This window comes from Mus caroli, chromosome 19, assembly GCF_900094665.2.
Source record: "Mus caroli chromosome 19, CAROLI_EIJ_v1.1, whole genome shotgun sequence".
NCBI lineage: Eukaryota > Metazoa > Chordata > Mammalia > Rodentia > Muridae > Mus > Mus caroli.
The window spans coordinates 3,121,556-3,144,118 of record NC_034588.1 but is presented as its reverse complement, the minus strand read 5'-3'; the positions used below and the strand labels follow the sequence as shown (position 1 = coordinate 3,144,118).

The 22,563-nt window shown below is 54.4% G+C and overlaps 2 protein-coding genes and 1 long non-coding RNA gene across 4 annotated transcripts in view; 1 reads left to right on the top strand and 2 right to left on the bottom strand.

The window, feature by feature from the left end:
• The window catches only part of LOC110285266, a 17,758-nt gene extending 8,157 nt beyond the window's left edge, over positions 1–9,601 (top strand). The window contains exon 3 of the long non-coding RNA XR_002377041.2: positions 9,576–9,601. This is a non-coding gene — a long non-coding RNA (uncharacterized LOC110285266). The remainder of the gene's footprint in view (positions 1–9,575) is intronic.
• Map4k2 (mitogen-activated protein kinase kinase kinase kinase 2) lies at positions 922–16,087 on the bottom strand. Its single transcript, XM_029472376.1, has 32 exons — positions 15,937–16,087; positions 15,759–15,816; positions 15,444–15,534; positions 15,311–15,375; positions 14,968–15,023; positions 14,621–14,668; positions 14,495–14,537; positions 14,090–14,162; positions 13,880–14,011; positions 13,743–13,805; positions 13,393–13,474; positions 13,192–13,299; positions 12,754–12,832; positions 12,586–12,644; positions 11,866–11,909; positions 11,746–11,784; positions 11,618–11,651; positions 11,392–11,500; positions 11,224–11,312; positions 11,103–11,144; positions 10,935–11,019; positions 10,761–10,840; positions 10,623–10,683; positions 10,419–10,536; positions 5,624–5,682; positions 5,440–5,543; positions 5,185–5,362; positions 3,910–3,978; positions 3,700–3,786; positions 3,372–3,442; positions 3,229–3,284; positions 922–3,122 (listed from the first exon to the last, which is right to left on the bottom strand). Exons 1-32 carry the CDS (start codon positions 16,030–16,032, stop codon positions 3,035–3,037), a joined length of 2,466 nt encoding a protein of 821 aa, XP_029328236.1. The 5' UTR covers positions 16,033–16,087; the 3' UTR covers positions 922–3,034.
• Positions 16,088–16,392: 305 nt separating this feature from the next.
• On the bottom strand, positions 16,393–22,234 carry Men1 (menin 1). Of its 2 annotated transcripts, none has more exons than XM_021151895.2 (10): positions 22,104–22,234; positions 21,280–21,740; positions 20,297–20,505; positions 19,947–20,075; positions 19,748–19,788; positions 19,579–19,666; positions 18,845–18,981; positions 18,304–18,439; positions 17,767–17,931; positions 16,393–17,585 (listed from the first exon to the last, which is right to left on the bottom strand). In XM_021151895.2, the coding sequence occupies exons 2-10, from the start codon at positions 21,722–21,724 to the stop codon at positions 17,100–17,102; spliced, it is 1,836 nt and encodes a 611-aa protein (XP_021007554.1). In that variant the 5' UTR covers positions 21,725–21,740; positions 22,104–22,234; the 3' UTR covers positions 16,393–17,099. The 2 variants fall into 2 exon arrangements, with proteins under 2 accessions (XP_021007554.1, XP_021007552.1); XM_021151893.2 differs by having other exon boundaries at positions 22,116–22,234.
• Between the last annotated feature and the right edge of the window lie 329 nt (positions 22,235–22,563).

Below are 22,563 nucleotides of genomic sequence, written 5' to 3'. Positions count from 1 at the left end.
TTTCTTCCGCCCTGTCTAGATTCCTCTCTTTTCAGCGAACTGCCATTCTCAGTTGAACCGTTCGTGTTGTGGACTGAGGGCAGGCCGCAACACCTAGTGCTGGGATTAAAGGTATGTGCCACCACTGCCCAGCTGTTTTGTTTTTCTGAGACAGAGTCTCACTATGTAGCTCTGGCTGATCTGGAACTCACTCTGTAGACCAGGCTGGACTAGAACTCACAGAGATCTACCTGACTCTGCCTCCCGAGTGCTGGGACTAAAGGTGTGCACCACCACAGCCCAGCTAGTCTATCCTTTAAAGGAAACAGACAGGAACTTGAAGAAGCCAGTTATATTAATAGTCAAAACCAGAGAAAGAATTGCCTTCTCCACCCCAGGGTCCCCTGCTAGGGAACAGTGCCACTCACAGTGGGCTGAAGTTTTTTTTTTTTTTTGAATCTTTTTTAAGGACATGCCCACAGGCTAACCTGATCTAGACAGGACTTCAGCATTTCTTGACTGTTCAATAGCCCTGCTTTAGCAATGGCGCATCCTGAGTAAAGCTTGAGGACTGTGGTACCTGCCCTGAGTTCCACGTTACTTTCTCAATCCGTAGGCTCCTTTGCAACTTCAGGGCTTTCCTTTCTGGCACAGGCCTGTTTGTTGAACATGCTAATAAACCCACCCATGTTCTCTGTTCTGCTTTCTTCACACAGGGTCTCAGCATGTAGCCCTGCCTGGAAATCCTGCCTCAGAGTCTAAAGTGCTGGGTGACAGGTTTGAGTCACCATAAGTGCTGAAGTATCTTTATCCCCAGAAACAAAAAGGAGGCCCCATCCCATAGCTAATATCCGCAGAGTATGTCTGCACCTCACTTTGGCAAACACAGCCACGCCAACCCAGCAATGCCACTTCCAGGAATTGATCCTCACAAACACAGAGTGGCTCTGACACGGGAGTTATTTATTGCAGTGTGGTTTGTGATATTAATGTAGAAATACGTTCCATCAATAAAGATCTTTCAGTTAACATTAGTCACCTAAACACATAAAACCCTACACTAGCTATACCAAGAAAAAAAAATCCAGGTTGATAAAGATCTCCAGAATGTATTTTCAAAAAGCCAGAGGGATATATAGAATGCTTCCATGTGAATAAAAATATGTCAAATTCTTTAAATATCATAAATACTTCTAGAAGGGACTGGAGGACAAACGAGAAGGCAGGTTTTATTTTTGACGCAGAGTCTTGCCTACATATAACCTTGGCTGGCCTGGAATTCACTATGGAGACCAGGCTGGACTATAATTCACAGGCAGTCCTGCCTCTGCCTCCTGAGTACTGGGATCACAGGTATTCACCATAGCCTAACCTAGAGTCTATTTTGTATCTGAAAAAGGCTACAAATACATAAATAAAATTATGTCTTTTAGTGCATATTCCTGGCTTGCCCTGTCTTTGGCTTGTGGCACCCACCTTTGTGGGAGCAAACATCAGTGGATCTTGTCTTTCACAGGCTCCTCACTTTGGCACACTATACCCCTAAACCTTTTCTGATGGGCTCCTGCCACCAGGTGTCACTGTCTGCAGCCACTCTCTAAAGTCTGAGGACCAGTTCTCTCAGGGTACCTGGGATCAAGTGTTGTGAACTGGGTGGAGAACACCTCTCACCCCCTACTGCCAGCATCCCCCCAAGAAATCGGGGAGATAGGAAGCTAGTATTTACTCTGTAGCCCTATCTCCCCTGATCCCTCAGTTGACTTGGGTCTGTCTCCCTGAGGACAAATACTGTGTCCCTTTCCTTCCTCTGGCTTCCTACTTTGGTCAAGCTAACCTCTTGGTCACTGGAAACCAGTCAGAGCTTTGGAAGAGAGTAGTCAAGAGGACAGTAACAACCACAAGGCCCACAATTCTGCTCACATGAACTGTCACCTACCCACCCTCACCCACCCACTGCTTCACTCAGCTGGCAAGTACTCGCAGCCAGCATGCCAGGCACCTTCTGCCAACATTTGTTCTAAATGTCAGAGGGTGACAGAGCTGGACCTTTACTCCACACGCCCCCTTACCCACCCCAGGCTGGGCCTTATCTGTGTGCCCCACCATTCTTCGATGGCCTTCAGTGTCTGGAACCACAGGGACGGGGACTAAGGGAGGACAATACAAAGAATAAACCACAGGGAGAAGATGCCAGCGAGTTTCCGGGGTGCTAAGCTGTATCTTGGTGTGGAGTGACTGAACAGCAAAGGAACTCACATCCCTCTCTCCAGTGTAAGCGATGCTTCGCTGTATGGTTACAGGCTGTTCACTGGACACTGGAGTAGACAGGGCCGGGGCAGGGTGCAGGTCTCAGAAATGGACATAGCTGCCAGCATCCCACAGACCACAAGCAAGATCCTACTTGGGGCAAGGCTGCCCTGGACAGGTCTCTGCTTAAGAGTTCCCCTGCACGAGTCCATAAGATGCCAGATTACAGCAGAGGACTCAATCGACACAGCCAAGAGAGGGCTGCTGGGGCAGAGACCACTGGCTTATGTCACCTGAGCCTAGACGCCACAGAGCACTAGTGGGCTGGCCCTTCTATGGTGCACACCTGAGACCAACAAGTACTTACAGAAAGATGTCCTGCAGGAAAGAGGGAGACAAAGATGAAGGAGAGAGGAAGGGAGAGAAGGTGAGGGCTCAACTCCTCTACCTCAGAGAGACTAGTGGGATAAAACCAACCAGCTTTAATACCAATATAATTCTCTCTTAAATACATGTTGCCCAGGATAGAACCTGGGGCAGGCTCTTCTTGGCAGAAAGAATGGAAAGGAAAAGTGAAAATGTGGAATGGATCAGCCAGGCAGTCTATCCTGCCCAGGGCCTCCTGTACTGGGGACGCTCTCCAGGGAGGGTAGGTGCTCACAGCTCCCTCTGGTCCAGTTATTGCTGAGGTGGGTGGGCTACCTCCCCTCTCTGCCCCCAAACATGTCTCAGAATTAGGTCTGCCCTCTGGAACCCCAGCAGAGGCTGGAGGTGGCAACTGAGGCCTAGGCGCCATCAGGGAGATAGCTCAGTAGCTGCTCTGGTGACCCGTGAGGATGTAGAGGTTGCTGTGTGCCCCGGGGTTATCAGTTGGGATGCTTTCCAGGATGATGTCCCTGGTGGGGGAAGAGGTACAGAGTGAGCAAAGCAGGAAAGCTAGGGAAGCCCATCCCAAGCCTAGCCTGGGGGCGGCGTCTGAAATTGAAGGCACATTTCAGATACCTGTGAGCCCCCAGCACTCGGAAGATCCTGGTCTCATCTGTTATCTCCTGCGTCACCTGGAAGACAAGGGACCCTGAGACCATCCCAACAGTCCTTTCTAAATAGGGGCTCATGGAGGCAGTTAGGACCCTAGCCCCACTCACCTCGTTGGTATCGAGGCTTCGGCCCTGCATGCCATGGCTCCAGAACGCCAGCACACTATCCTGCAGACACACTGGAAGAATGGGCTGTTAGCCCTACACTATCCCTGCACTCCACAAATATCCTCACTCTAGCCACAATGTATGGTGGCTGCTTCAGCCCCAACTGACACAGACCAACCCACAGGGGTCCTCACTAGTGCTGGGTGTCCAGGCTGGGTCCCCAAAGGCAATAGGGAATCTACAGTGGTCCCACTGTCAGCCCCAAGCTCTAAGCCCAGTTACATACTTCTGGACTGGATACCACTATGTCCACATGTGGCTCACTCACCCACAGTCTCAATAGTGAAGTCAAAGGTTAGTTCAGGGGCAAGTGCAGCCGTGGGTTCCCCCTGCAGGTTAACAATTCTCACACAGCCTGCACAAGGAGAGATCTTGTGAGTGGGGTACACCCGGCTCTCTGCTGAGACGGCCCACCCATAAAGCCTGCCTCACCACCACTTTCTCCACTGCCCTCCATTCCTGATCCTGAGGCACTCACGTTCGAAGCTGACCAGGACTGTGTCCCTGTCCACCTGGATCACCTGCTGTGCAGAACCTGGGATCCCCTCTGTGGACAGAGAAGGAAGGCAAGGCCCGGCTTGCTGAGCCAGTCCACTCTAGCATTCCAAGGACTGAGGGGGCATGCTACAGCCAGTCCTAAACCAACAGTGTATTTCACCTCACACCAGCCTCATGGGATCATACACAGGGACTTGCCCTTGGGCCTACTGGGATCCAGGGACGGGTTGCAGGGTCCTGTAAGAGCCCGCAAAAGGTCCAGGGTCAGACAAACCAGGTGGTAAGATTCCGTTGCCGAGGGGCTGACACAAGGCACTCCCCTCTCTGCACTTCATTTCCCTCTTTGGTAACTCAGATATGAGTTACTACCTATTTTACAGGGCCATTGTAAGAATTAAGACTGAAGGGGCTGGAGAGATGCTCATTGGGTAAGGGCATCATTGGTGGCTCTTCGAAAAGACAAGTTCACTTCCCAGCATGCACATACAGCTCACAAGCACTTGTAACCCCATGTCACCCTCTTCTGACCTCCAAGGCATGCCCATGGTATGGATACATACATGGAGGCAAAGCAGTCACACACATACATTTTAAAGATTTTTTTGTTTTAAGTTTTTTCGAGACAGGGTTTCTCTGTGTAGCCCAGGCTGTCCTGGAACTCACTTTGTAGACCAGGCTGGCCTTGAACTCAGAAATCTGCCTGCCTCTGCCTCCCAAGTGCTGGGAATAAAGGTGTGGGCCACCACTGCCCAGCTTTTTCTAAGATTTGTTTATTTTATGTATGTGCGTACACTATTGTTGTCCTCAGACACACCAGAAGAGGGCATCAGATTGGGCCCATTACAGATGGTTGTAAGCCATCATCTGGTTGCTGGGGATCGAACTCAAGACCTCTGGAAAAGCAATCAGTGCTTTTAACCACTGAACCATCTCTCTCCAGCCCCCTGCCACTGAACTCTATATAGCCTAGACTGACCTCAAACTCAGGATCTTCCTGCCTCAGCCTGCTGAGTGCTCATAGCACCACTTTTTTTTTTTAAGCTTTGGCTTGTTATGTTACCGAGGCTAGCATCTATTCGTGGGTTCATGCCATCCTCCTGCTTCAGCCTCAAAAAAGGGATCACAGGCCTGTGTCACTGTGCCCAGGCTAGCCCATGAAATCTTTCATGGAAGCCAGATGAAAGAGGCAGGACTGAAGTGCCTCTAGCCCCCCTCTGACCTCTCAAGCATCCCCTCCTGCAGCTCTGCTGCTCACCAGGAGGGATGAGGATGTCTGGAGTCAGGCCAGCTTCCAGGGGCAAGACATGGAACAGGACTCGGCAGCCAGGTCCCTCGGGTCCCTCGGCGCCCACACACACCTGTGGCAGCTCCTTCCCATCCAGCACCAGCGGCTCCAGCATCCCCGCCGGGCTGGGCAAGGGACTGGAAAAGTTCTGGGGGACAGCAGAGAGGCTTGGCTGTTTCTTCTGCAGCTTCCTGCCTCCCTCCTGAGGGTCCTCTGGTCTCTTACCTTCAGCAGCAGGAATTTCTGCAGTGGCTCATACCACTGCAGCAGAAGCAGACTGGCAGGCAGGGCGGCCAGCAGGAAGGTACTGCCGGTATAGGGGTTTCGAACTGCAGGGAGGAGGAAGGAGGTGGTGGGCAAGGGCTCAGCCTCACAGCACCTCTCCCAGCCCCATACAGTCAGCTCTTACCCACACGACACTGCAAGCAGCCTTTGGTGTCAGGAATCTTGGTGGACAGGGCAAAGCGTCTGTAGGGGTCAAGATCAGCATATGTTCTGGGAGCCATCCATGGGCAAGGCACCCACTGAACCCTGTGAGGTAGTCACTGTCATTTTCCTGGCTTTATGGATGAGACCCTAGACTCAGGGAGGCCCAGCAGTGTGCCTGCCTACAAGAGCTGTAAGGGACTGAGGCTCTGTGGGCATCTTGGGCTCCTCAGCCTGGGCACTCATGGGGGGTGGGGGGAGGTTGTTCTTTTCTTTTGGGTTTCACTTTTTAAAGTTTATTTTTGTGTATTTGACTGTTTGCTTGCATGCATGCACGCATGTATGTGTATGCATGTATGTAATGTGCACTGATTTTTTTTTTTTTTTTTTTTTTGGTTTTTCGAGACAGGGTTTCTCTGTATAGCCCTGGCTGTCCTGGAACTCACTCTGTAGACCAGGCTGGCCTCGACCTCAGAAATCCACCTGCCTCTGCCTCCCGAGTGCTGGGATTAAAGGCGTGCACCACCACGCCCGGCTATGTGCACTGATTTTATGCCTGCAAAGGTGGTGAGACTGCACCAGATTCCCTAACTGAGGATAAAGGTGTCTGAGTTAGCCAGTGGATGTCGGAAACGGAACCCAGGGCCTCTGGAAGAGTAGGAAGGGAGGAGGGATGGCTCCTAACCACTGAGCCGTCCTTCTCGTCCACTTCTGTGTTTAAGTTTTTGGAGAAAAGCAAGGTTCATGTAATCCAAGCTGCTCTCAAACTTCTGATCATGCTGAATCCTCCCAGGCGCTGACCTTAGAAGCCTGAGCCACCAGATCCAGCACCACCACACACCTTTTTTCTTTATTCTTTTTTACCTTTTCTTGGGCTGACTAGATAGCTCCTTAGGTACAGCTATCTACTACCACCAGACTTACAACCTGAACTCAATTCCTGGGATCTGTGCGGTATATCCAGGAAAATCACTCCTGTACGGTACCTTCTGACATCCACTTGTATACTGTGGCAGATGGGTCATCACCCACCACCCACCCCCAATAATGCCTTTAATCCAGCACTTGGGTGGGAGTCAGGAGGATCTCTGTGAGTTTAAGGTCAGCCTGGTCTACATAGTGAGCTCTAGGACAGCCAGGGCTATACAGAGAGACCCTGTCTTGAACAAACAAAAATTCCTCCTCCTAATGATACTAAATTTAAAACAATTGTAAATAAAGCATTTCTTTATACCGACTGGTTGACTGTGAAGATACACATCATGTCACACATGTAAAGACTCAGAAGACAGCTTGTCGGAGCTGGTCCCCCTTCCATCACGTGGGTCCCTGAGATTGAACTCAGGCCTTCAGGCTTGGCAGCAAGCACCGTTTCCTGAGAAGCTAAGCTGCTGCACCTGCCCTCATGTAGTTTTGACACAGAGTCTTCCTCTGTAGCCCAGGTTAGCCTGGGGTTTGTAGCAGTCCTCCTACCATAGTCTCCCATGTGCTAGGGTTCCTGGTAAAAGCCACCACTCTAGGTTCTGTGTAGTTTTAACAAGTCACCCAACCTCTCGACCTGTCTGCTCACTGGCAGACAGTGTGGAGACCAGAAGCTGAGGCAGGTCCCAGCTTGAGGATGCTCAGTCCATTTCAAAGACCGACAAACAGGCCCTGGGAGCTGGAAAGACTTCAAACAGCAAATGGCCTGCCTTATGCACCTAGGTGGGGCTCTGATCCTGTGAGGCAGGTGGATGGCTGTTTTATGGGGAGTCCCCCATGCCCTCAGGGGACTGACCACTCGAGCCTCTCTCTTCATCTGAGGAACTGGGCTGTTAACACTGCAATCTCCTCCTTCCAGCGACTCAGGTCCTATCTGTGCCCCTGCCAGAACGAGCCCCGGGAGGAAGCCGGTGTCTGCCCCACCTCCCGTGCTGCCCTCTGCCCTCCTTCTTCCTCCCACTCTATCCCCAGCTAGCATCTGGCCTCGCCTCGCCTCGGGCATTCTGGTGCTGATACTTTTGCATCTGGTGTTTCCTCTGAAAGAAAAATTCCATGATTTCCTCTTCTTCACGTTCAAAGTCTGGCAAGCCCTCTGCCAAAAGGCTATGGGTCAGAACAGAGGCTCAGGAAGCCCAGAGGGCACAGTGCACCAATACAGGCTTGGTGTGCGCTCTGTAGATAAGGCTGTCCTCCATTCTCCTGAGTGCTGCTGGCCCCATGAACCAGGTCATACTAATGTTAGAGCTGCTTCCTGGCCCACGCTCTGGGCACTCAGCGCTCTCAGCTGGACTAAGAAGGTCCCACTCAGAGAATCGGCATCTTTTGAAATGTGACTTTTCAGATGGGTCTCATACTATAGCATCAAACTTCCAGTAATCCTCCAGCCTCAACTGCCTGAATGCTGAGATGACAGGCATTTAATTTACTTAATGTGGCAAAACCAATTTAAGCGCAGACTCCTACGTCCCTCACAGCTGGTGACAGCTCCATCCTTCCTTCAACCTAGGTCAAAAGCTTTGCCCTCAGCCTCCACTCCCTTTCTCTCTCAATCATCACCAGGAAACCCTGCTGGCTCCACTTGTAGAACAGAAGGAGAACCAGACCATTTCTCACTTCCTTCACTCTTACTGCAGCCCGCAGCCCGCAGCCCACAGCCCCACTGTTGGCCACCTACCACCGCAACATCCTCCCTCATCAGGGGCTTAGTCCTCACCTGCAGCAGAGAGCCCATGAAGACCTCAGTGCCAATCACACCTCACCTGCGGCCTCTCTGAGGAGCCAGACTTGCATCTGTCCTAAGGACCCTTGTGCTAGCCTGTTGTCTCTTCTCCTGAGCCTTCCCTACAGATTTCTAGCTTCTTTGGAAAATTACATTTATTGGGGCTGGAGAAAGGCTTAGTGGATAAGAGCACTGGCTGCCCTTTCAGAGGACCTGGGTTCAATTCCCAGCACCTACATGTCATCTCACAACTGTCTGTCACTCCAGTCCCAGAGGATCTGACCTGGACCCTCACACCAATGCACATAAAGTGATTTTTACAATTTTTTTTTTTTTTTTTTTTTTTGGTTTTTGGGGACAGGGTTTTTTTTTGTAGCCCTGGCTGTCCTGGAACTCACTCTGTAGACCAGGCTGGCCTCAAACTTAGAAATCCGCCTGCCTCTGCCTCCCGTACAACTTTTTTCATTGTATACAAGTGCGTGTATACATGTCAAGGTGCACGCGTGGAAGCCAGCGAATAGCCTGCAGCAGCTGACTGGCTCTTTTCACCACTGAGCCATCTGGCCAGCCCCACACTCCTCTAAGTCCTAGTTATTTCTACAGTGCTGGGGACTAAACCCAGAGCCTCATACATGCTAGGCAAGCCACCTCACCTCACTAGCACTTTCTCACTGAAGGCTTTCAAAACAGCCATTTAAAATCCTCTTCCTCAGCCCGCTCTTCTCCATGGTGTTTGCTCTGAGCCATCACTGCCAAAGAGCCTCATTTTTCTAGGTCTACCATCTACCTCCTTTACACACACACACACACACACATACACACACACATACACACCCGCTGCATAATTACCTCCTAAATAGCTGCAACCTAGCACCGCGTGTCAGTGCTGGGCTACTTAGCTCCTGCACTGGCCCCTCGGCACTGCTCTCCAGACCTGACCATTCGGCTCCCCAAATACCAGTCCTACTGTAGCTCTTCCTATGGCCAGTATATTCTGTTTTCAGAGACAGAAACTCACATAGCCCAGGCTGGGCCTCAAACTCAATGGGCAAGGATGACCACGAATTCCTGATTCTCCTGCCCCTACCTGCCATGTACTGAGATTACAGGCATGAAACACCATACCCAGCTGGGTTTTGGTTTTGTTTTTTTGGGTTTTTTTTTTTGTTTTGTTTTTCGAGACAGGGTTTCTCTGTATAGCCCTGGCTGTCCTAGAGCTCACTTTGTAGACCAGGCTGGCCTCGAACTCAGAAATCGGCCTGCCTCTGCCTCCCGAGTGCTGGGATTAAAGGCGTGTGCCACCACGCCCGGCCTGGGTTTTGTTTTTGAGACGAAGTATCTTCTTCTATGTAGCCCAGCCTGGCCTCAAATTTGAGGTTCTCCTGCCTCATTCTCCCTAGTGCTGGGATGTCCAGCATGAGCCAGCACGCCAGCCCTTAGACAGTGAGCTGAACCATCAATGGAAGGAAGCACATTGACAGTACACAGTAAGATCCTCTGAAACGCTGAGAGCACCGCTGTACACCAGACAGAGGCCAAGTCCCAGGCAACGGAGGAGGGGTTCAGCCACCTGTGCGGCTGCCTCTCCACCCTCAGGCTGAAGCCCACAGGCTCTCCAGGCCTTGCTGTTTTGGTCTCACCTGCACTCACTCTCCCCTCCCCTAGAACCTTGGAATGCACCCTCTAATGCTGTCTCTGCCTCCTGGCTTTCAGAGCACTCTCTCCAGATGTACCCCTACCCTACCCTGAACCAAGCAGTCTGCCATGAATGTCCTTCCTTTCTCCAAAGCAGGGTTTCTCTGGACACATTGCCAGGCCCAGCCCTGGCCCGCTGAACTACAGGATGAAGCCCACCATCTCCGCTGTCCACAGAACACATTCATGTTCACATCCTTTTGTGCTTTTCAACAAGCCAGGTGGACAGGAGGGGAGGCCACCAACTACCGACCAGGAGGAAACAGCTTCAGAGACGGGAAGTGCCTATGTGATTAGCTAAGACCCTGGCAGTCTCAGGAGTGGGTGGAGTCCCATCCCGCAGGCACTATTCTGACCTCCTTTGTACCCCATACCTGCTGACCTGGGGATGATGCGCTGAGTGATGCGGTTGGTAGGGATGGAGAGGGGTGCCTGGTGCTGCAGTCTTCGCTGCTCAAACAGGCCCGGGAGGTCATGCGCCCAGATGTGTGTGGATTTCCCTGAAGCGGAAGAGGAAGACCACATAGGGCTCAGAGGAAGTTTGGGGAATGCTGCCCTGGCTGCCTCTGCACCCGACGCCTCCTACCTGAGAGTGACAGCAACACATTGTTCACACAGTAGAGCCAGGAGCAGCGCTGGGAGATGAGCTGGGACCAGAGACAGTGGACAGGTGGTCAGCAGGCAGCATCCTGTGCCTCTGTCCCCAACAGCCAACAAGCCTCACCTTCTCCATAGTATCCTCGTGCAGTTCGTGCAGGTTGAGGGTGTAGATGCCCTCCTCAGCCCCTACCACCAGGAACTGGTCTGCAGGCATGGGCATAAGGTCAGAGGCTGCCACATGTTCCAGCCCAAGCTAAGGGTGTCCTAAGTTACTGCTTCTGCTCTACCCCTGACCTACCTCGAGTCACAGGGTGAACCCAAGTGACAGCAGCATGGATCTGCAGGGGGCAGCCATTGAAGACCTTGGAGAAGCAGGCACCCATCTGGGGAGGAAGTGATTAGCTGGCGAGGGACCCAGTGGCAGTGCCAGGACAGCAGGCCCTAGGGACAGCCAGTGACCACTTACGTGCACCTTGGGGGTGGGAGGAAGCCCATGGCAGGATGACCGCTGTGTGTGAGGGAGGGAAGGAGTCAGGGCCTAGGTGGCACCCTGCAGCCCCACCCCCACCCTTCTGCTGTCCTCCCACCTCACGATCCTCCCGTTGCTTCAGAGTAGCCCAGGCGGTAGGCAGCAATGCAGGGCTGCCAGGGCCAGCTGGAGGTGCTGACAGGGTACCTGTATGCACAGACCATAGTGACTCCAAGCCCCAGCCCTACCCCAGAATTCCCTGTGGCCTGCCAGCCCTGGGCCTCACCTGGGGAGCAGGACTGGGCATTGTCACCAGATGCTGACTCAGTGTGGGGCAGCCCCGAAAATGGGGCCCGTTTGATGGTTCCAATAGCATCATCCGGGGAGTCCAGCTCCTGTCAAGAGGATCAGAAGCAGCCTGGTCATCAGCAGGTGTCCCGTGATGCACTTCTGCCCCACAGCACTGTAGGCACACGGGTGACTTCCCAGCTCTACCCTCTTCCAATCCACACCTGGAGTTCTAAGGCTGGCCGGATAGTCAGGCTCCTACAGGGACACAGCACATGGCATGATGGGGTGTGAGAGGGGACTGTCCCCCAGGCCTGGAGGCCCCTCTTCACCCCAGGTGTGGGTCCCTCACCTTTCCTCCAGGGCCTCCTGGACTGACTGCAGCAGGCTCCTGGGCCAGAGGAAGGGGTCAGTGGTTAGTCTTCCGTAAGACCCAGCCTGCCCCTCCGCTTCCCCAACCTCACTCACTCACCCACTCAGTTCCTCTTTTCCCAGGAGCGTCCATTCCTCCTCCCACTGGAGTAGTCCGAGGCAGAGACACCAGAAGAGAGGTGAGACAAAAAAGAGAGGTGTTTCAGGAGATGGACAGGGAGAGGCAGGAAGGACCTGGAATTCAAGGCAGGCCTACACTACAGGATGAGTTCAAGCCCAGTAAGAGCAAGTGAGAATATCCTGTTCACATCAGCAAAGAGAGTGCGCAGGAGAGAGCAGAGCAACCCAGACAGAAAGTACTCTGCAACAGGCAAAGACAGTGAAAGACAAAACAACAAAAATAAGAGAGAAAAGGCAAGAGAGGGAGCTGGAGGGAGACAGCAGTCAGCAGGGCAAAGGGATGGGCGCTGTGGGAGCGGGGAAAGGAAGTAGTGACAAACAGTAAGAGGAGAAGAGGTGATGTGGTCCTGTGACAGGCACACTGAGGAATATGGCCAAGAGGGGAGCCCTTAGTCCTGTGAAACCTAGGTTTCAAAAGGGTGTGGCCAGCCTTCCACATCCCAGTACTGTCTAAAGGACAATGGCGGAGGGGATCCTCTAGCCCAGGACCCCAGGTGACACAAGCTCAGGGGGAGTCCCCAGAAGACACAGGCAACCACTGCTTCAGACTGGCTGTGATTGGGGATATTCCACCTGCATCTGCACACCCAACCCTCCCTTCCCCGAAATCCCCTCTACACACACATAGCCAGTGCCTCACCGGTTCACTGAGAGGATCTGTCTCCTTCCGGCGAGGAGCACCGAATTTCACTTGGTGAACTAGGGAACCGGTGTATTATATTAGATTTAAGGGGGTCCAAGTCTCAGAATGGACCCCCCCAAATAACACCAGATCCATGGGTGCATTTAGTCCTATCAGAAGACCTACACTGGATCTCGGAGGGGGTCCTCTCAGCCGGGCCATGATGGCTGCGGGAATGGATGGTATCTGGAAACATGTCATGGGTCTAAGAAAGAACACAAATGACGACAGACTTGCACCCATCACTCACCTCTTGCCAGGAGTTCTTCCAGGTCTTGACACCCATCAGGTGTCCTGTTTTCCTGACAGCCCTCTAAGATTACAATGAAATACAACAGCCTTCCTTTCCACAGATGGGAAAACTGGCACAGAAACATCAAGACACTTGCCAAAGGCCACACAGAAAGGAGGACTGCTTGGTCACAGTCATGGCTGGCTTGGGCCCGAGGATGTGCAGTGGGCTTGACTAGAGAGCAGCTCTGCCAGAATTCCACAGGTCACAATTCTCATTTATACCACCTTCCCACCAGGCCAGGCTGACCCGGCTCCCAGCACCCCCTTTACCTCTAGTTCACTGTCTTCAGGGGAGAGGGTTCCCAGGTGGGGGTCACTGGCCTTGTCCAGGAGCTGGGTGAGGAGGGCTGGAGGGAGATGCTGGGTCGTGAATGGGTGCTGGAGGAGGAGCAAGGGGTGATGAAGTCGCTCCCTGCCCTCCGGGCCTTGTCTTTGACTCTCAAGTCCCCAGGCTCACCCCCTGCCTCCCACCTGCAGAAGCCTCTCTGCTGTAGGCCTCTTCTTGGGGTTCTTGGTTAGGGCCAGCTTGAGGAAGTGGTGGAAATTCTGGGTCCTGGTGGGTACAAAAGCCCCACCCACCCACCCAACCCAGGTTAAGCTCTGCAAAGAAGCAGCTGTCGGCTGCCCCCGCCGGCTGCCAAAGGAACAGCAACTTGGGCAGTGCTGTGGTTGCGCCACAGGAGAACCTCCATCACAAGCCACCAGCCCTTCCTTCCCTCCCGGCCCACCTACAGTGGAAAGCAAGGTCAATCTTTGGCAAAAGCCTCTACCCCGTGGGACTAGGCTGGAAAAAGGTATCTCAGCTGTGGGCGAGGCCTCACCAACGCGTCTTATCTCTTAGCTTGGGTGGCTGGAAGTTGCTTTTCGACATGAGCATCAAGGCCCTAGGGAGGATGTGAACTCATGGGTCAAGGGTCAGCAGGGCAAGAGGCAGGCAAGAGGTAAGTGCAAGGCTGACCTCATGGGGTGCAGGTGGAACAGCGGCGGTTGCAGCTCGCCCAACTCAATGGCAGTGATGCCCAGGGCCCAGACGTCACATAGCTCATTGTAGCCACCCTTGCGTTCCACAGCGGCAACCTCTGGCGCCATCCTAGAATCAGGGTCACATACGAGATGGCCAGATGCCCTCCTTGTGCCCACCACCCCTATTGCCAGGGCACCATCTCACCAGTATGGCGTGCCAATGAAAGACCGTCTTTTGGCCACAGATGCTGTCAGCTCGCCTGACACTCCAAAGTCCGCTGCAGGAAAGAACTCTCACCAGACCCAGGGCTTCACTTACCTCCCACCCCAGGGCCCAGGCTATACCAGGTAGGGCTTGGGTCCGGCCACAACTGTACCAAGCCAGGCCAGGCCCCTCTTCTGAGAGGGGTCCCCACCCTTCCATCTCTAAAAACAATCCCATGTCAGATCCCTCCCCAGCCAATCTCATACAGCCAACTACTGGCAGGCAATAATGCTACATCTTCACTGAGGCTCCAACAGTAAAGTGACTGGGATCTCCAGCACTCAGTTCTATGGTCCCTGAGCCCCTGCTGAACCCTCAACCACAAGGTGTCCCCCGGGTACTGACCCAGCTTGACATCACCCTGCAGAGTGAGCAGAAGGTTGGCACCCTGTTGGGGGAACACACAGAAAGGATTGTGTCAGGTGCCTGGTGGCTTCCTCATTTGAATCATGCCCTTGGCTGACCCCCTACCTTAATGTCTCGGTGAATTTTCCCCTGAGAATGCAGGTGGTGGAGCCCCTGGAGACAAACAGAAGCCTCTGAGGACAGCTACTTTGCACTAATTATCTCTTCTGAGCCCCTCCTTGGGACTGGGGCCCCCCACCCACATTGCTTCCTCCACCCCTCTCCCCAAACAGGAAGTGACTGAGCCAAGAGGGAAATAGGCTGCTTCCGGCAACAGAACTGGGGGCCCCCTCCCGCTAGGACCTCCATCCCCTGAGTCAGCCCATCCCAAGGTCCCAATCTCCCACTGGCCAGATGTGTTGGGCCCACACTCCTGAGGATTCCAAAATGGGTGCTGCCTATGAGCCCCGTACCTTCAGTGCCTCCCGGCAAACATAGGCAATCTGCCGTTCTTCTAGGGGCCCAGTGGCTGAAACATACAGAATGGGGGCTGAAGAGAAAGAGCCCGAGGGATATGCTGACCCTCCCTACCCACCCTGCAGAGTGGGGAGCATCAGGCACCACTACAGCAAAGTGATGTTAGCCACATTTCTTCCAGACTCAGGCTGGGAAACTGAGCCCAGAGGAGGATAGTATTTCTCTCAAGGTCACACAGCCAGTCAGAAGCTAAGAGGAGTCCAAGTGCAGCCAGAAGGATGCCTTCCTACCCCTATGTTGGGATCGGGAAAGGCCATGTCCATGGAGTCTGGATCTCACCGTGGTAAATCTCCTGCAGTGACCCTCCTCCACAGAACTCCATACAGATCCACAATCGGTCATTCCTGGGGAGACAGAGAGCTGGGGTGGCACAATGCAAGGCACAAGAGGGTAAGAAGATAAACAACCTCACCTGAGGTAGCTGCCGATGTAGGCCACGACATTGGGGTGGCGGCATTCACGAAGGATGGTGATTTCCTGCTGAAGAGAGCTGATGTCGTCCCCTGGGGAGCACAAGGCATTATGGGGGGGGGGGCACACGAATAGCCTAGACTCTGTCCCTATGTGCAAAATGAGCACAGAGTATTTCTCTCCTTGTCGAGCAGGTGCCAAACCTTAGTTTCTCCTGGGATCGGCTTCACGGGGGTCTAGAAAATGTTAACTCTCCGCCCCCGCCAGCTCACGCGCCCGCCTCCCAGGAGCACAGAGGCCCCACCCGGGCCCACACCTGGGTCTAGCTTGACGATCTTCACCGCGGCCAGTTCGGACGTGACGGTGTCACGGGCCTAGGGGTGCAGGGCAAGAAGCGGGGTGAGGAGGGGGCGGGGCCGGGGTTCCCGCGGCGGGACCTGAAGATGCACCCTCCTCCTGCGCTCCCGCCCGTCCCGCAGCCCCGCGGAGCGCACCTTGTAAACATCGCCATAGGTCCCGGCCCCCACACGCTGTAGCAGCTCGAAGCGGTCCCGCGGATCCTGCAGCGACACGTCTCGCAACAGCGCCATGGCCCGGCGCCGGACCCGCCGGCGGGCGCAAGCTGCGGAGCCGGCGCGGAGCGGCGCGGGGTGGGGCGGGGCGAGGCGAGCGGGCAGGCAGGGGCAGCGCCAAGACTCGGAGGCCGTAGGGGCGGGGCCAGCCCGGGGCGGGGCCAGCCCGGGGATGCCCCGCCGCCCGCCTGGCCGAGAGGAGGCGCCCTGGTTGCGCGGGGAAGTCCCAGAAGCAGGGGCGGAGCTTAGGTACCCCTCCCAATTCTCGCCGCGCTACAGGTGCGGAGCATAAAGTTCAAAATCCTAAAACAGCAAAAGCGGATATCCACTCCCGCCCCATCCCCGATTTCTCAGATGAAACACATACATACATCTCTCTTTTTTCTTAACAAAATGCATTTATCTTTCTTGGAACTGAAAAATAAATCTATGTACAAAACAGGAAGAGGCTGGCCCTCCCCCACCCCGTGCAGATTTCCTCCTGGGACCTCAGGGAGGTTCCCAGAGGGCTGGAAGAGGTCCTGCTCTGTTCTTGGGCCAGTTTGGTCAGGAAGGGGGCGAGGCTCAGTATTCACAGATAAGAGTCGGAGCTTCATGTCCTGGACTCAGGGGCTAGGGAGACGAGGAAGATTTCCAAATTCGGGCAGCAATATGTAAGTTCTTTGGGGTAAGGGACTTGGATTCCCAAAGGATGGAACTCTATAAAGTGCGGAAATCTACCCCTAGGGACTGAATGGTCCTTGGTTTCCAGGTAGCAACTGTGCTCTTGGGCTAAGGTCAATCTGAGGAATGCCCTACTGTTCAGGCGTGACTTGGGTTCCTGTCATGGTCCACTGAATTTCGGGGGATTGGACTTACAATGAGGTTCCAATTGGCCTGCTGGTAGGAGATGACACCTACATTCTAAGAACTGAGCCAGGGCTCTGGGGCCTGAAGAGGGGCTAAATGAAGGCTCCTAGTCACTGCAGGACAGCTCTGGGTCCCCTAGGACTGTGGGCGGAGTCTAGGCTTGAATTAGAGGAGGAGGGTGAAGCCTGCTGGGAGTGAGGGCAGGCAGGCCTGGGGCCTTGCCACAGAATCAGAGTTCAGAGGCCCTTGCGCTGCCGCTTTAGGAAAGAGAGTGTGTAGTCGCTGGGTGTGGACACTTTCTGTTTCTTCATCTGCACTTGCGATTGTGCCGTGAGCTGCAGCTTGATGGCGCTCGAGTTGATCTTGGTGGCCACCAGTAGCTCCTTCATGCCTTTCATCTTCTCACTCTGGAAAGTGAGCACTGGGCCCTCTGGGGGTGGCGATGCTGCAGGTGCTGGAGCCTGAGCAGCATTGACGACTTCCTGGCCACCGCGGGTAGTACCTGGGACAGTCCCTGACGTTTTCCTAGGTGGTCCCGACCCTGCACTTTGTCCTGAGCCCGGGCCCTTGTCCAATGCAGGCTTCTTGGGTGGTGGTGGCTCTTCAGGCTTGGACTCTCTGCGGGGACCACGCCGACGGCCTTCTCGGGCTTCATCCCCCCATGGTTCTTCAGCCTCGGCCGCCTCTGCTTCCCGGCTAACTATGTGCACCTTCTGCCGCACCTGAGCAAAAGTGCAAGTCAAGTGAAAGGCTGAGGATCATCAGTGGGGCCTCCAGGCTCAGCTCCTGGCCACCCCTAGCAGTGTCCTCTCATCTGTGCTCACACACATGCAATGTAACCTCACTCCCCTGCGACTACTGTCACCACCTGTAGTTCCCATGCCCTGGATAGGCCCCTCTCACCTGTCCCTCGAAGCGGCCTAGGGACTGCACAAGGAAAGTTGCCCAGCCTACGTGCAGTACTGGTGTGGGGCTACCTTCCTCCCATTTGCAGATACCATCATAAAATCGCAGCAGGTGGGCAAAGCATTCTGGGTCCTGGAGAGCAGAACCTTGGCCCTGGGTGCCCTGGATAAGAGGGAAGGTACAGCAGAGGTCACAGAGCGTGCAGGCCAGGCTCCCTCCACCTGGGCAAAGCCTCGTTTCAGGGAAGGCAGATGCAGGCAGGATCTCCTTCCTTTTATAAAGCAACCCTCAGTGCGAGTGAGGGAGGAGGGCGTGCCTTCCCTCACCTACAGCCTAGCCCAGGTTAGAACCTGGCCATCAGAGAGATGGACCACCAACCCTTTCCCTAAAAGCTTTAGCTCTAAAACACCCTAAAATCCTTTCAAACCCTTGCCCAGGGATCAGCTCCAGCAAAAGAGAATTCCCAATCCTGTCCTTGTGGTCCCATCAATGTGCCCAGGAAGGAGGGTGCACCAATGGAGGCCAGCCCTTCACCTGGGCTTGCTCCCCAGTCCGCTCTTCGCCTGTTTCTAGCAGGCTGGCTGCCTCCTTCAGCAGGTTGGGGATGACGTCATTGGCCACTTCAAAGAATTCCTTGTAGATCTCCTCATCCTCCCGGCAGTAGTTGTAGCTGTGAGAACACACAGGAGTCAGTTGACAGTTGTCCCACAATGGGACATCCCACTGACTGGGTGAGAGGCTGGAGTCCTTGTTCACCCAGATGTGATCATGCTAGTCGAAGGCAAGGTTATGGAGTGGGATGTGGGGACTGGACTAGAAGTTGGGCAGAGACAGAAGCACCATGGATAACACAACTGACTATAAAGCAGGAAAAACTGGGCAGAGAGGAGTGACAGAAAGGCATGAGGAGGAGGAGCAGCTAACCAGGGGTTCTAACTTCCCAAGTAATGGTAGCCTTGGCTGTATAGGGGCTGATCAGAGAGGACAGAGCTGAGCAAGGTCTCACAACTGGATGACCGATTGGAAAGTCATACAGAGAAAGGGCAGGCCGGAACCCTAGCAAGGGAATCCTCACTCTTGGATAACAGTGGCAGTGTCAGCCCAGGCCTGCAGGGCTTCGCGCACATTTCGGTTGCGACAGTGGTAGCCAGCCAGGTACATGTAGGGGTAGATGTGTTCATCCTGGTAGTAGGTCTTAGCCGAGGCAATTCCCTGGAGGATGGAGCAGAGGAACCTCAGGGAGGCAGCCCCCAGCTGCCTCATCACTGATACGCTACAGAAAAAGGATGCTAAAGGGTCCTCCCTGTCTCTAACCCTGTTGGCCCCTTTGCCTGGTATTCCCTACTCCCTCCCACCTCCACCCCAGGCCTGGATCTACAAGCCTGCTTGCTAAAGCAAGGGCAGACAGTAGGAGTGGTGACCCCACAAAACAAGGCCTAGGGAGGAGCAGGGAAACACTCAAGCCTGGGGCAGGTTTCTTCCCAACACGGTCCTGTATAAAGACTTCTAAGCCCAACCATCCTCCTACCACAATGAGCAAGCTAACATCTCTCTACAGTGCTACCACAGGCTACAGCCAGGATAATAAAGGGCAGCTGAAAACTGCAGGGCTTGTGGGATCAATTCGGGCCCTGCCACTCCTAGGCTGGGGGAGCCAGGGCTCTTCTTAAACACAGAACTACCCTCATTACACACATGCCTTATACAAAGTAAGGCAGGAAATACCCTCCAACACACAATGTTCTTCCCTTTTCACCTCTATCCTCTCCATCCCCAGAAAGGAGCTGCTGTTTTCTGAGATGCCCTCACCTTGTGATAAAGGGTGAGTGGGTCTGGCCGACCCGGGGTAGGCTCCAGTTCCTCCAGGTCTGCCAAGTTCCCTAGCGCCATGGGGTATCTGGGAACAGATCATAAACTCAGGCTATCACTCGGTTCCCTGATCCCCACAAGGCCTATCTGATCATAGCCTTCCACTGACCTTTCCAGATGTCCGAGGTCATAGAGCAGCCAGAGCAGCTTCTAGAGCCAAAGGGAGAGGGGCGTGGTAAGTAGAAGGGAGAAGTGACCCGAGGAAACAGCGCCCTCCCACCACCGAAGGGCTAGGAGTAAAGACTCACAAAGCCCTTCGTGTGCACAGAAGGGGAAGGGAAGGTCCTGGGCTGGGGCAGTCTCCTCACCTGCTGTAGTTGCAACAGTTCCAAAGAGTCAGTGTGAAGATCGATGGAAGGGTTGATGGCACACACCATGAACGCCACCTCCATCTTACGGTCACAGCGCATATACGACCCCTTCAGGTAGAGCCAACTCTTGGAAAGGGAGAAAAGCAGACATCTCAGGATGGCCCACCTTGAGCCTGCTCTAGGGCACAGCAACATAAATCAATTCATCTGCCCCCCTCCGTCCCCCACCTTGGTACATAAACACAGAGGGACGGTGGGTTGAGGGGAGCCTGGCCAGGGGAGCGGAATCCCTCAGATCACTTAGACTCACAGAAGGAAAAGGACAAGATGGAGGGAAGATACAATACCCGCTCAGCCACACCGGCATTGACTGTCTGGCCTCTGCGGTCCTCGTTGCCTTTGCCGTGCCACGTCACCTCAGCTGTCTGCTCCCCGTTGGGCCCAAACACCACCCAAGCATGATCCTCAGACAGGGCCAGATGGACATCTCTGAGACCCAGAGCCTGGCAGGCCCCTACCACTGCAAAGGCCACGCCCGAGCTGTCCAGTTTGGTGCCTGTGGTAAAGGGCAGTCATGAGAGCTCCGTCCTGGAAGAAGGGAGCCATGCCCCCTCTAGCCCCTCTCAAACCTGTGTCCAGGCATCACACACCCTATCCGCTACGTTCACCCAACCCCAGAACCCTTCTGGATCTCCGGTCCACCCAGCCTGAAATTGTCCCTCCCTTTTCTACAGCAGGTACTTCTGTTAACACAATGACTTAACCCAGGGTCTACTGGACAGCTATCAGACTGTGTCAAGGAGAGCAAGCCCGTGACCCTATGAACCCCCACCCCTCCCTTCCTCATGTTCTGATTTAACTCTGCACTTTTTTCCTCAAAGCTCACAAGAGGCCTCCGATGCTTGCTCAATACATTGCACGAAGAGCTGAAGCACTTTGTCCTTAGTCAAGCCCGTGCTTCCTTTCAAAATATGTTCAAAGGTATAATCTTAATTGTCTCAAATATTCCCACCCGTTTGTCCTACCTCCCCAATCTGCTACCACCCTCTTTCCCCATATGTTGGGCTGCCAGATCCCTCTGGCAGGGCTGGGACTGTTGAAAGACTGGGGAGTAAGAGCTGGCACCAAATGACCAGGTTCCAGTCTCAGCCCTGTCATTCTGACACTCCCCTCTTCGGGATTCTCTTTCCACAGCTGCGAAGGAGAAATAATACCTGCCCCACTACACAAGGTTTACAAGTCTCAAAAGGGCTATAAGCCATATTGTTCCGACATGAGAAGAGGTAAGACAGCACTCATTTGCTCTCCTGACCACCTGTCTGACTCCAACCTGTGATGAAGCTGAAGAGGGACTGGATGTGGGCCCGGTCCTTGAAGTAGGAGCGGCTGAGGCTGTTCCATATGACATCCGAGACCTTTTTTACCAGTTCGCGACTAGAAACACCCCCCTCTCGAGGATAGAGGGAGAGGTCCACAGCGCCGCGGATCTGAGCGGTGAATCGGGCATAGAGGGCAGCAATGATGGATAGGTCGGCCACCGGGAAGTAGGTGAGGCCGCCAGGAGGGTCGGGTGCGGGGCTGGGCTGGAAGGTGAGCTCGGGCACGTTGGTGGGGATGACACGGTTGACAGCCAGGAAATGCTCCACGAAGCCCAGGACCAAGGACAGGAGCACCAGGTCAGGCTCCTCTCGGCCCAGCTCTGCAGCAAACAGGCGCACCACGTCGTCGATAGAGCGCAGAGGGAACAGCGTCTTCTGGGCGGCCTTCAGCCCCATGGCGGCGGGCGGTGGCCTGCGGGCGAGCCGAGGGAGGGAGGGTCGGGCTCGGCGAGAGAGCCCCCTCCCAGGCTCGGCTAAGGCTCTACCCTCCGCCACAATTCTGCTTCGCCAGCCGCTTCGTCCTGTGCTCACGGGCGGCGGCTCGGTTTCTGAGACCCTTCAACCAAGGCTATACAGGGCCTTCTAGTTCCTTACAATTCCGGGACCCCCAGCCCCGATGAGGCTGCGTCCCAAAGACCTTTTGGGGACCCTCAAAGGCCGCCCCTCCGGTCCCTACAATCTCTACCCGGCCCTCTGGAGCCTGTCCAGAAGGCAAACCCAAACCAGCCTCCCACAAGTCCCAAGGAGAGTCCCGGCTTCGGTCCCCCGCGCCCACCTCCGCGCTTACATCCCACACAAGGCACCGCGGCGCCCGCCGCCTGAAGCCTGCTGGGAAATGAAGTCCCGCGCCTCCTATGGCCGCACTGCCTGCCGGGAAATGGGGAGTCCTTGCTCACCCGGCCCTCTCTAAATCTGAAAATGACAGCCAAACCCGCAATGGCTTATGGAAGAAGTAGTCCTGCTGCTCCAGGGCGGGTAAGCTGAGCTCCTCAACGATTGGTCATCTAGGATCACGCCAGAAGAAGTTCCTCCGTGACTTCTGGGAGATTGTAGTCCTAAGATTAAACTCAGGCGCAGTAGCGCTCCTGCAGTGTGTATTATGGCCAGTTTAAGATATGAGGGAAACTGTTGCTCTAAAATACTACAAGGAGGCTAGAGACCTGGTTCAGCTGTTCAGAGCACTTGTTGCTTTTGCAAAGGACCTGGGATCAAGTGTAGGTCCCCACACCCACTCT

What these genes read in the sequence shown, in the direction of transcription:
- Map4k2 (XM_029472376.1), bottom strand. Translation starts at nt 16,032, where the DNA reads ATGGCGCTGTTGCGAGACGTGTCGCTGCAGGATCCGCGGGACCGCTTC. An exon ending in TGTGTTGCTGTCACTCTCAG is followed by an intron (nt 10,537 to 10,622) that starts GTAGGAGGCGTC and finishes CTTCCGCTTCAG; the next exon opens with GGAAATCCACACACATCTGG. An exon ending in CGAGTGCTGGGGGCTCACAG is followed by an intron (nt 3,123 to 3,228) that starts GTATCTGAAATG and finishes TTCCCCCACCAG; the next exon opens with GGACATCATCCTGGAAAGCA.
- Men1 (XM_021151893.2), bottom strand. An exon ending in GACCTCGGACATCTGGAAAG is followed by an intron (nt 19,667 to 19,747) that starts GTCAGTGGAAGG and finishes ATCTGTTCCCAG; the next exon opens with ATACCCCATGGCGCTAGGGA. An exon ending in ACTGCCACTGTTATCCAAGA is followed by an intron (nt 18,440 to 18,844) that starts GTGAGGATTCCC and finishes GTGTTCTCACAG; the next exon opens with CTACAACTACTGCCGGGAGG.